The 13,420-nt window shown below is 35.2% G+C and overlaps 1 protein-coding gene across 4 annotated transcripts in view; it reads right to left on the reverse strand.

The window, feature by feature from the left end:
- Positions 1–1,010: 1,010 nt before the first annotated feature.
- Positions 1,011–13,420, reverse strand: part of LOC149575029 (RNA polymerase II C-terminal domain phosphatase-like 1) — a 63,338-nt gene continuing 50,928 nt past the window's right edge. Inside the window, exons 8-18 of one of the 4 annotated variants that reach the window (XR_016360120.1) lie at positions 12,641–13,243; positions 12,464–12,527; positions 11,668–11,789; positions 11,518–11,571; positions 11,228–11,324; positions 4,579–4,826; positions 4,352–4,429; positions 3,995–4,060; positions 3,634–3,707; positions 1,294–1,457; positions 1,011–1,099 (exon numbers count right to left, since the gene is read on the reverse strand). Coding sequence is in view for 2 of the 4 variants with exons in the window: in XM_089814889.1 (XP_089671015.1) it covers positions 1,346–1,457; positions 3,634–3,707; positions 3,995–4,060; positions 4,352–4,429; positions 4,579–4,826; positions 11,228–11,324; positions 11,518–11,571; positions 11,668–11,789; positions 12,464–12,530; positions 12,641–13,243 (1,521 nt within the window). In the remaining 2 variants the exon portion in view is untranslated. Of the gene's footprint in view, positions 1,458–3,633; positions 3,708–3,994; positions 4,061–4,351; positions 4,430–4,578; positions 4,827–11,227; positions 11,325–11,517; positions 11,572–11,667; positions 11,790–12,463; positions 12,531–12,640; positions 13,244–13,420 lie in introns of all 4 variants that reach the window. The other 3 variants (XR_016360119.1, XM_089814890.1, XM_089814889.1) reach the window with 3 other exon arrangements.

Below are 13,420 nucleotides of genomic sequence, written 5' to 3' on the forward strand. Positions count from 1 at the left end.
TGGAAAACAGCAACAACTCAAACCAGAATTTTCTAAATAGTTAAGAAATAAATACCCTTCAACATCTCACTGATATGCCAGCAGACACACTATTCACTGCCTAAAAATTCCTGTTATAATTCTCATTTCACATGGCTGACTTCAAGCAAGCTCAAAAGAATCTGTTGTAATCAAGTTCCCTGAACTTGTTCAATCCAGTCTCAAGGCCACCCAGTTAATTTATTTAAGCAGTTGGCAGGTGACAGCTTTATGCGATGCAAGATACAGAAGATACCATGCATACTTTGAAGGCTGAAATCACACGGCTCAATTCACAAACCATGCTTAAATAGTTGGAGCATTAATGAGTGCTTCCTTTTGCCTGGTGCATGTGGGCTGCTCTTCCCATGACCCTCTAGTGTAAGTCATAAGTTGCATCAGTTAGACCCTTTTCAGTCCATTGATAAGTATCTCTAGAAGCAAGCACAAAAATCACCGCTCAATATGCACCAACTTACAATTGATGTGGCTGAATATCAAGACCTACCTAAAGGCTAAAACTAGCTATTGCTAGAAGTTTTCCTTTTTAGGTTTGGAAAGATTAAAATCTAAACTTAAGATGCATATGAAGTGTTCAACCTCACATGCTAATACACATGGACAATGCGTAAAAGTCGATCAAGATTCCCTCACACAACAAAATTTAGTGTAGTAAATATAAATATCTGTAACTGCATTATTTGGCTATAGATAACCGTGGATCTTAATCAGATGAACAAAATTTCACAGTATCAAATTTTATTCTGCAGACCACTAAGATAACACAGTTTAGAATAAAAGTGGGCTTCTATCCTATCAATGCACCACGTACATAATCAGGCACTTTGTAGGTACAATCCAAAAACCCCACCGCCTGAAATATCAACATAAAGAAAAAGGTAATGCAACAATCTAATATTAACATTGTTACCAATAAACTTTTACATTACAATAATGAGAAGGGGTTAGCAAGTATATCATCAGTCTCTACCTTCCAGAACAAAATCTCCATTCATAAAACTGGCAAGTATACAAAACGATTTATCTCGTCATTTAGTGAGCCCCTCCTTTGACTCTATCCCTTCATAAATCAAAGTAATGGATCAGCTCCATTTGAGCCAACAGACTTTACAACTTTCTTTAAAATATGCACAAAGGAAGGTGCTTCACTGAAAGAATAACAACAAAATCATGAAAGGAAGTGTCCATTGACATTTTAACATCAAAATTGCCTTGGAAGAAGCTCCTTTGGCACTACTATACAGGAAAATTTACCAGAAAGATTTCATCTTCCTTGGCTTCTTATCAAGGAATAGGCAGTCCATCTTTAGGGAGGCGGTCCATTCTTTGGGTATCTTCGAGGAGAAGGTGGAATACGTGATGCATTCCGTGACATGTCTGTAGATTTAATTCTTTTGTTGGGTTGAACCGGCAGTGACCTGTAGAAATGGAAATTCAGTTAAACTATGACTAGAAAAAAAAATTATATTCCGGCAAAACATATTAAGATTATTCTTCTAATTGATTTTCTAGCAAACATACAGTAGTAGTTTGACCACCACAAAATGTCATGTCCCCATTTTGGAGGCAATTTGATTTAATTAATTTAATTAATTAGGTTGTCCAAAATAATGAATATTTTATGAGGATGACTAATTAATTATTTTAATTAAATAAATAAGTGGTATTAAGTTAATTATTTATAAAGTTATCAAATAAATAAATATTAAAAGGTAACTTTATATTTAATTAATTTAATAAAGTGACTTGAATTATAAAATATTTTATAAAGTCACTTAATAGATAAAATAAAATAATGTTCTAGAAGCTTCTGGAGAAAGTGGAGGAAAAAGAATAAATAGGCACCCCGGGCTTCATTCTAATCATCCAGATTTGTTGTTGTTGATGTTGATGTTTGTTGATGTGCATTGTGGAGCCTAGGGTTTCTACAATAGTCACAACTGGCCATTGAGAACGAAAACTCTCAATTGGTACGCAATTTTGAGGGTGTGAAATATCACTTGAATTATTGCAGCTGGGAGGAAGATACTTCAGTCTTCTATTTGTGCTACATTGAGAAAAAATATTTGAGTACAAAAAGCAGGCCGAAAAAGCAGTTCGAAAAAAGCAAGCCGAAAAAGCAGGCCGAAAAAAGCAAGCCGAAAAAGCAGGCCGAAAAAAGCAAGCTGAAAAAGCAGGCCGAAAAAGCAGTTCGAAAAAAGCATGCCGAAAAAGCAGTCCGAAAAAAACATGCCGAAAAAGCAGAACCGAAAAAGCAGGCCGAAAAAACAGGTCCGGAAAAGCAATCCGAAAAAGCAAATTCAAAAAAGCAAAGAAAATTATTACAGCCATCTACAATCAGGGGCGGCAGCTAGAGAGGCACGACTTGGGTATTTGAGGAGGTTATTTTCTGTTCAGTGGTATTGCAATACATCTATTCTCTAAGGCGACTTCATATGCCAGGTCTGATGTGTATTTTCATAGTTGCCTTTCACTATAGAGTGCTGTTGTAATTGTCATTTCGTATCAGATCTATCATTCATTAATAGATACATCATTCATTTTTACATTCCTCACAATGGTATCAGCAATCCATGGCTTTAGTTGTATTTAATCATGCATGTGATTAGCGTACTGCTGTAGGGGAGTATTGAAGTTAGATATTTAGTGTTGCATTAGTTTTCATTGGCAGCTGTAGGTGCATATTACTTTACCAGCAATCATCATATTTTGATATCATTGTAAATGCCAAGAATTTTAGCTAACTTAGTATGAATATTGTATTGGATACTCATTCTCAATCAAGGAGACACAATTGCTGGTCATTAATAGTTGTCTTTGAGCATTAATATATCATTTTTTATCAGTCAGTTAGCTTGCATACCAACTGTTTGTTAAAATACCAGTTGGCTGTAGGTGATCATTTTCATGATTAGAACTCATATATGCATTCACTATTGTCAAAATTAGTTGCATATTTATGTTAGGTCATTGTTTAGACAATTTGGAATCTTTTGTAAGCATTCTCTTTGAGGCAAATCCAAACAAGAATCATTGCAGCAATCTGAAAAGTTATATCAGTCAGATGACCCTTGCTTGCAAAGTGTTTGACGAAATGTCAAACAACTAAAGTATAAAGATTTTTTTGGTGTTTGAAGAAGTTATAACCTATTGGGGTTATTACAAAAAACCAAGTGGAATGTTCGTGTAGTAACAATCAAATGCCATTTCTAAAAAGGCTATCTGTTTCTGGCATTTTAGTAAAAGAGAAATGCTCTGGTACAATTCTGAATTTAGATAATGTTCCCAAATGGGATACAATTTCAGTAGCACTTCCAAAAAGTCATACCTATGGTTCAAAACTGAAATGCATATACAAAAGCAGCGCACCATAAATTTCAGGGCACCAACTCATCTGACATGTTTTATTGATAGAGAAAATCATATTACAAATATAATAATATTATATTATTACCTATAATATGTAGAAACCATATTATAGATTATGACCTTGGAGAAAATATGTGAGCCAATAAAATTAGCATAATTACAAAATATATAATCCAAGAAGCAAATATTTCATAAGGTTACATCTAAATAGAAAGAGTTTTTTACCTAGGAGAGTTTAAACGCTTTTGTGTAGGTTGAGAAAATGCAGATTTAAAATTACGAAGGGCCTCCTCTGTAGCCTGCAATTTAATTGATATTAGATTGAAACTAATTTCATATAATACTAACTTTTCACAGAGAAATAAATAAGAAACAAACAACTTGTCATAAAATGCATGAAAAAATAATTTCAAGCACAAGCATGTGATGGGCACAAGCAAAATGATATTGTAACAAAAGCCCGCGCTATATATAGTTGAAACCTCTGAATGTACCTAAGCCGTATAAATTCCAAAAGAGAACAGAATTGACAATAGAAACTTATCTAAATTGCCTTAAAACCCATGAAAAGTGACAAGAAAAATACCTGCAACTTAGCCACCTCCCAAGTTGGACCACTACCTTTCCCTAGGATCCGTCCACCCACTTCAACCTAGCACAATAAATAATGTAAAAATTAAATAATTTGTCCATCTTAATGCATAAAAGGTATTAAACTATCCACAACTTAATGCACCAACGGTATTGAATTATGCATGTCTTAATGCACAAAGGTATTAGAATATGAACTCCAATCACATTGCTACATTAGTTGTATCATCTCCATACACAACAAGACATGTTACAAGTTTCCAAATCAAAAGACTATTAGCTAAATCTAAGTAATGTAAGTGCAGAATTTGGCAATAAACAAAAGAAAGTTTTGCAGTCACTAAAGACATACTTGTGCGCATGCCTCCCTCCTATTTAAAACCAAAGCTGTTGGATCTTTAAAATTAAGGGTACGACCTTCCATGGTGCACTACAAACATGAAAAAAATGAGATCATAGAAATTTGAAGAAGACAGATTGTAGTACCAGAAATGCAAAATTTCATTCTAAAATAAATTTCAAAAGATGAGAAAACAAAAAGACTGATTAAAGGATAGCAAACTAGATGAGAATTTTTACCATATCTTTTAGGGCGTCAATAGCATTATATGATTTTTTCAAGTCTTCAGTGCCTCTCTGATCCCCACATTTTGACTGCCCTGATGTACTTGCAACAGCAACATCATCTTCTTTAGGCATAACAACAAACCCTATAGAGCTGCAAGATTCTCTTAAGCCCTCATCCTCACCCCATTGGTGAAAACCAGAATCGGCCTGCCCACGTCCAACTCCAGTTCCAACCACTACAGGTTGTGTCATATATTGATCTAAACAAAGAAATAAAATCTAATCAGAAAATCCCATAGTGCATCATAAAAATATTTGAACCACCAAGAGAAAATGAATAAGCAATTTGCCATAGGAATAAGAGGTACTAAAATCACCATTTATTCTTTAGAGGAAATAAAAAAATGTCATAATTGCCAGGCGACTTGGATGATACTTGGCTACCATTAGATCCTTTGCTTAGCTCTCTATGACTAATTTTTCAAGTACCATATGTATTTGCACCATTCTCCTAATGCTCCCAAGTATCATCTTGCTGTCAAGACTCAGGGACACACAGAAATCCAAAGTCCATGGAACACGCAGAATTTTATTATTTTAATCCAAAACCCATCTTGCTGTCGAGACTCGGGGACACGCAGAAATCCCTACAATGATGGGGATGAAGGGAACACGCTACGGGATGAACAGTTCCAGGGATGAGGACTCTTCCTAGACGGATTATCAGGCCTCCCCTCACTACATTTTGACATGTTGTGCTTGTTTTGATATCACATTATCATGCTACTCATTGTAATCATCTTTATGATACAAATATTTCTGATGCAAGAGAAATCTTCTATTCACTGTTTTGACAATTTTATAATTTTAGTATTCTAATTTCTAATTTCTAGTTTGATATGCAATGTTCAATTGTTCATTGTTCAAGAGTGTAGTATTTGGCATTTGCAAATTCGCTATTTTACTTCTTATATTTTATAATTTTAAATCAGAATCTTCAATCTTATATTTCATGATAATTTGAATGTTTAAATTTGTTATTTTTAATAGTAATTCGTAATTTGATATTCAATGTTCAAACTGAAAACTTCAATTTTCAATGTTTAAGTATATTGTATTTTGTAGTGGGCATGTTGCAATTTTGCTATATTCAAGTATTTGGTACCATAATTTATTAATTCGTAAACTATTATTACCTAATTTCATAACTAGCATTTCAAGTACTATATGTATAGTATATTACAGCAGGCAAAGCAGTATACTTGATTGTTTTATACAATTCTCATAGTTCGAGTACTTCAAGAAACTCAGCAGGCAAAGCATTAGTATACTTGCTTGTTTTATACAATTCTCATAGTTCAAGTACCTCAAGAAACAGTGCATCCCTTTACGTTTGGAGCCTTTAGATCTATTGATTTCCAAACTGATGGCTTCGATGCTGGAAATCTTGTTGTCGTAGTCTCTTCCTGTTCCCTAACGGTACCTTCATTTCTTACAATCCCTGCTCATTAATTTGTACTGGTGAGCATCATTTCCTCATTCTACCTAGTTGTACCAACAACACTTCTAGTTCTTATTTTTGTGGCAGCTTTGCAATCTTTTCAGTTTGCACAGCTAGTGCATGATGTTCTAGTACATTGCACTCAACCTATCTTGTATTGTTGAGCACCATGGCAAGAGAGAACAGACGCATGTAGGTTGTCTGTACTTGTATAGATATCTTAAATAAAGCTGTCTAAATAGCAAAGATATATTAGTCTCAGGTTATTTATTTATTAAGAGCTATTCTACTTTATTCATTTCATACATACATGGAAACATAATTTTTAGTTTGAGTTATTCTATTTTGTTTACTTTAATTTTTGGTCCTTGTATTTAAAGATAAATGCCACATCTAAATTGCTTTTCTTCCACAATTACACCATAAGATGCTTCTGCCACTGTAAATAACAACTCCCAGCACAATTATATGCCACCTCCAAATTTCAAAATATTGTTTATGTTCATCGTCTACCTAGTACCTGGACTCATCTATCTTGACAACCAAAAATTTGACCACTTTCATAGGAAGGTGTACCCTGAGCATGTTTTGAATCACAGTGCAGCATTGTTCTTTCAGACCCAACCAAACAAGTCCTTGCTTTGCCAAAAGGATTGATATTTTGGCAATAATAAAGTCTGTCCAATCTATGGGAAATCAAATACTTTATTAATAGAATAGAACATGGCAAGAGTGAAGAGGGATCAGGTTCACTGTGCACTGCTTATGTTATGTTTCCAGTACATTGCACTTGGCTTATTCTATTGTATCTACATTGCTTACTTTATTTTGAGGTCTTTACATTTAAAAATAAATATTGGCTCTAAATAGTTATTTTTCTTCTTTTTCTAGGTCATGACATCAGATGCTTCTCCCCCTGTTGCCGCTGCAAGTTACACCTCTCGACATAATTATATGTTGTCTCCAAATATTGTCAGTGTTCATCATCTACCTGCAAAGTTATCGGTTATCTGCTCAGAGACTCCAAGTCTCCGTCCAGTTTAAACCCTTTTAGGGGTATGGGTAAGGTCCGCTGTGCGTCCCAATAGGGCCCCACCCACAGACTATGGGTCTGGCTTGGACACACCTGAGTGAACCTGGAGAGAATTTTTTTTCCAAAGATCATGCCGAGGCTTAATCTAAATATGAAGAGCCCATGATACCCTCCACATTTTCTCCGATTTGCAACTAGCTCGGCTCTACTTAGAAATCTTTAAAAAATAGCAATAACTTTTCTTTGACAAATATCACAAGCTCAAACCTATTTGGTAAGGAACTTGCATATTTTTGCTACAGCATGGAGAAAATGTTTTATAATTGTATCTTCTTTCTCAGCTTGGTATACAAAGTTGTCGTTGCACAGCAACTTCAGCTGTATAAGCCACTACACATACATATTGAAGAAGATGTTGTCAAATAGAATTCCACATTTCAATCTAGTTTGCACCATAGTTGGAAAACTCGCCAAAGTCAAAGAAAAATAAATTTAGGAAAAACTCAACCAGTTTCCAACAAAAACTCCGCAACTTCAAAAATTGCTTAAATTTAATTAGAAATGCATTTTTTTTGCAAAATTCAATGAGAAGATACATCCAGTTAGTATAATAAGTGAGATCACAAAACAAACAAGCTTAGTCTAGATATTTTTAAATACAAAGAGGGTACAAAATCGCATTCTCCTGAGGAAAACTCTTGGCTAGAAGCAAAATAGTAAATAATTTATGTAAAACTAAAAGTAAATACATCATTCCATTACATCTTCCTCTTCTCAGTTCTAATAAAAAATAAGGGAGAGGTAGACCTAGAGTGTCTAATCTTAGAAGTCTACACTAACCATGATTGCCTTCTTGCACAGTATGTCCAACTCAGTTTGTGGCTTGCCCTCAATCCTAGATATAGCTCTACCTCTAGCTTCTCCTGGCACCAGCAGTGACTACTCATTCAACTCAATGTCATCCAGCATGAAACCAAATCCACGCCTTCCTCCATAGCTTGCCTCTTCAAATCATTGATGTCATCCTCTTCAAAAACTCCACTCCAAACCCGCTGCAAATGTGCTTCAAACCCGCCTCAAGTCCACTTCAAATCGATTGAAATCAGTTTGCAAGTGTTTGGAAGATTTTTCCCCTCTCAGCAAAATACAAGTGAAGAAATAAGAAATGAAACTAATTTGGGCCATATTTTGCCTTTAACTGCTGTTATAAAAACTACGAGCCAAGTTTTTGGCACCAGTAAAAGTCATAAAAACTCACCAAGCTAGAAAACTCGGCCAGTTTTTGCAGCTCGAAGAGTACTCTAACATTAGTCCATCTATGGTTTGTACCAATGTGTTTTTGATACCCATACCAACATATTAGAGTAAAGTCCACTAAGATCTTCACAAAGGCTCATTGGCAACTGCCAAATCAAACTAATCAGGATTTACGCAACATTTTCAATCTACATCTACTGATTCCTAATAGATCATGAAAGTTAATTCTGTTCAGCTAACTAAGCTGCTCTCACTTCACTAGCTCAATTGTTAAAAATGCAACTGCAAGGCTACCATGAGCTCTTTGAGTTCAAGCTGCAAATGTCTGTGTGTGTGTATGTATTTGCAGCCTGCTTCCTACCAAAGTGGTCAAAGAGCTGGCAGTCAAGATAGGTGAGTCCAAGAACCCCCGCCCCCGCCCCCCCCCCCCCCCAACACCTGCATGCATGCGCACGCATACAGATATACTCACCTATCTCGACTGCCAGCTCTTTGACCACTTTGGTAGATCTGTGTGTGCACGTGTGCATGCGAGGTGGGGAGGTGTTCACATGGTGCTTGGACTCACTTATCTTGACTGCCACAGCTCTTTGACCACTTTGGTAGGAAGCAGGGCTGCCAAGAACAGTTTTTGAATCACTGTGTCATTGTTCCTTCAGAGCCAACCAAGCAAGTCATTGATTTGACAAAAGGATGGGTATTTTGGCCAATTTATGCACATGCATCATATGGAAATTCCCATACATGATTGATAGATACAACGTTTTGCGCACTCGCCAAGAGGGGAGGAGAATAAAATTTTACCACATCAGGCGGATGAGGAGTGAATGACAACAAGCCCTCAATCAACAACAGGATCCTTGAAATTTGTCCACTCACTGCCCCTTTGCCATATGATAATGCTATTTTAAAAATCTAAACAGCTAGAAGGCAAGATTTCCAAATTAAACAAAACGAAGACACTGCAAATGCTTTAACATATAGTTGGCAAGGCAGTTGTTTTCAAAAATAATTTTAGACCAATTTGTTCAAGAAACATCAAATCTTGAAACAGGTTCACTACCATAGCAAGTGCCGACCTAAATCCTTTGCTTGATGCCACTATACATTGATACTTCAGCTCATAATGTAGGGGCAGTTTTAGTAACATTGTTTGCATTAACTACTTGGGAACAATCATGAACCATGATTAATGGTCAACAGAAGACTCATCAAGTATGATTGATCAAACCTTGCCCTTCAACAAGCAAGCCTAAACTTCCTTGTAAGCTTGAACTGATTGTACACTATTTATTCTTGACAAACTCAGTAAAAGGCGACTTAATACGCTTATGACAAAACTTAAGCTGTGAGCACTCTCAAAAGAATGAGCAAGACAAAATTTGACAAACGAAACAGAACTGCAATTGTAAGTGAACAAAGCAAAAATGAGGTTTAGTACGAATTTTACTCAAGATCCACCTATAAACCGCTATAAAAACAATTGAGGCTTTGAAATCAAAAGCAAAAACTAAAATTACATCAAATAAAAATATTAATAAAGTTGCTGATGGTACAGTGTGGTTCTATCAAAATATATGAAACACAGAGAGACGACATGGTAAAAAGAAAGAACCACAGAATAAAAAAGTGTATGTCTTGTCACAAGTCATACAAAAGAATTTTCACTTTTACGAGGAAAACTTCATTTATTATGGTTTTTCCTTGTACTATTGTCCTCTGACCAGTTAGTCAAAACAATAGAATTCTAAGGTTGCTTCAAGTCTGTAAGAGAATTCGACATATTTTTTTAGTTGATTTAAATCCATGTCAAAAGCTTCACCACACAGATATTGACCAGAAAGAGAGAACAGAACATTTTGCTGGAAAGATCATAGCACTGTCTCAAACAATAGAATTCTAAGGTTGCTTCAAGTCTGTAAGAGAATTCAACATATTTTTTAAGTTGATTTAAATCCATGTCAAAAGCTCACCACACAAATATTGACCAGAAAGAGAGAACAGAACATTTTACTTGAAAGACACTGATCGAACCTGATAAATACAACTATATCACTTTGTGAAAGGGCTTCAAGCACCAATACCAGGAAACTGACCACCAAAGAATAATATACAACTAAATTTAAATTTAATTCTATGTAGCCAAGTTGAGAGCCTTGAGTAACCTCCTGCACAAAAAAAATGAAAACTGACCCATGATCAAAATATAAATTGCTTCTCTAGACAAGAATACTATTTTATCCTTATTTATTTAACAAATCTAGAATGAGATAATAAGGCTATTCCTTTTCCTGGAAAAGCTTCAACTAGATGTGAAAACTGAAACATGATCAAGATATGGATTGCATTTCAGATAAGAATACTATTTTAAATTTTAAAAGTTATAAGGTATGAATTTTTTAACCAAAAAATAGAATATGTTAAGGCCTGCAGCTTGACAATTGCAACAGATCCTTGTTTATTTACCAAATCTAAAATGAAATATGTGGCTATTCCTTATTATTAGGAAAGGTTGCACTCGATCTGAAAACTGATCCTTGATCAGGATATAGATTACTTGTAGATAACAGTACTATTTTTTTTGAAATATTATTACATAAGGTATATAAATTTAGCAACATCATAGGAGACAATCACCTTGCAATTTTGACAGCTGCTTGCTAAATTACCAAATCTAAAATAAAATAATGTGGCTATCCCTTATTCTTCAGAAGCTTGGACTTAGTTTACAAGAACCATTCAGCACATGCTATGACTATTGTAAATATATAGAGAAAAGATTTCCAGAATTTCCAAACTACATTGACTTGCATCTCCAGATGTTCAGTGTGTGCTTCTTTCTTCAGATGCTTTGAAACTTTGCTACTTACTTGCCATATATCTAAGAGCCTCCTCAGATGCTCGGTGTTGTGCTTCCTTCTTTGTTCTACCTATACCTGCTCCTACTTTTTCTCCACTAAACAAGACCTGAACTCGATAAGAATTGTTGTAACAAATATAAATAATGTCAGCACTAATTTAATCAATTTGCAGTATTGAACACATTATCTTTAAATTAAACTTAATATAACTTCCATGGGGATGTAATTAGAACCAATTCATTTATTATGCAGTATGCACTATTTTCCTTCTATAAAGGCCAGCAACCTAGCAAACTAACCTCCACAGTAAATTGGAGCTCCATTGTCTTATCCAAAAGAGAATTAAATTCCACCTGAGAAACAGATAATCAGAAATCTAGCAGCTGACAAGATACAAAGACAATCATGATACAAAGCAAATGATAGTGTGACAAATCCCAGCTGAATACCTTTGTTCCACATTTCATTGCAATTTCTTGTAAAACTCCCACAGCATTCGAAGCATTGAGTATGTTACCTCCTCCTGGATTGCTATTAGTTGGCACTTTGTTCATGGAAGATTCTTCATCTTCTGATTAGCTCAATCAAAATAAGACCTTTAGTTTAAAAAATCCACCAGCATTTCCATATACAAGTCAGAAATAGAATTTGCATTATAATTGCATATACATTAACTTAAGCTTGTCAAATCTCTCTCTGAAAATAACAGATAAATTTTGCAAAACTCGCAATTCCACTGAATTTTCGCTTCACATTTCATCTGACATTTTTTCTATTTCTGACACCTAATTTATGTCAAGCTTGGCACCAATTGATTTTCTGTACGTGAAACACCAATTTGGGGGAGAGACCCCCTCTGCAGGAGTCCACAAGGGGATATTTCATTTATCTATTGTTCACCATGTTGTACAACCTTAACCCAATCCAGACTCAAACCAGAGATCTCTAGTAAAGAGGGCGTGCATATTCCTGCACTGTTTGATCAACATAGATATTTTTCTTCTTAAGAGCAGTTATGTTACCAAGCTCTCAAAAATATTAATTTAAAGGTTGAGCCAAGTTATTAGAGGATATCAAAATTAGCCACATGCTTCACATCCAATATACATGCATGGATACATGGGAATAAAAATATAAATGTAAAGAATAAAGTTACTAAATAATAGCAATCAAAATGATAGTTATTAGAAGAAGAATTTTTCTATATTTGGGCAAATATTAAAATCTTTCCTAACAAATAAATACCTGAATGGGAAAACGAATCTGGAACCATATGATTACTTTTTACTCTCTCATCTCCAAAAATTCCCTGCTGGAAAGGAAATTTTAATAAGCAAGTCCCTTACAAACAAATTCACTTTCAGATAAATTGCAAATACATACTAGTCAATACATGAATGTAGCAACAATTAAAATGCCCACCTCCTCAGAAAGTCGCCTTTTAGCCTCGCCTAGACACCTATCAATTGCAGGAGAATTCTCCACACCATGATTGAAAGAAGGCTGTTGAACTTGTTTTTCTAAAGAAAGAGAATCAGACTGAACAATTAGTCCTTGAGTTGGCCTTGTAAGTTGCCTGGGACTCATCTCTTCTTCTGCTCCAAGCCATCCACCAGGCACTTGATTTGGAGGTACTGAAATTTGCAATGGTCTAATAGGTATAGGAGGATCAGCTGAATTATGTTTCCCAGTATCCTGGCCATGTTGCAGTATCAAAAGTCGCCTTCTTGTATCGGGATCCAGTTCTGATTCAGGAACTTCACCTTCTTCTCGAATTGGGGAACCTTGAATATTAGATTCTATGCTATTAAGGGTTTGAGGTACAAACTGTTTAACTGCTGGAATCCCATGGGAATATTCTTGAAAATGTTCGATTGGGGTATCTGTACGAGATGGTCGCACGGGAATAACAAATGGAGGTGCAATAGCAGGTTGTGTTTGATCAGGAAGGTGAGCCATCATTTTAAAACCTTGATGGTCTGCCCCGTTAGAGGTAATCTCTGATTGCAAAGGAGAATTAGATTCCTGCAAATACAATAGCAGTAGTCAATGTAGTATAAGTCTTTCCATTTTTTCTGTGATTTAACAGACACCATCACAAGATTATATAATAACAATAACTTATCCCTGACAGTCACAATGTAGGGTTTAGAGAATTGGATAAGAAAAATCATTTTAATATTTAAATATAAGCACATCATA

This window comes from Cupressus sempervirens, chromosome 2 (assembly GCF_028749045.1).
Source record: "Cupressus sempervirens isolate cs-2001-9-10 chromosome 2, ASM2874904v1, whole genome shotgun sequence".
Lineage (NCBI taxonomy): Eukaryota > Viridiplantae > Streptophyta > Pinopsida > Cupressales > Cupressaceae > Cupressus > Cupressus sempervirens.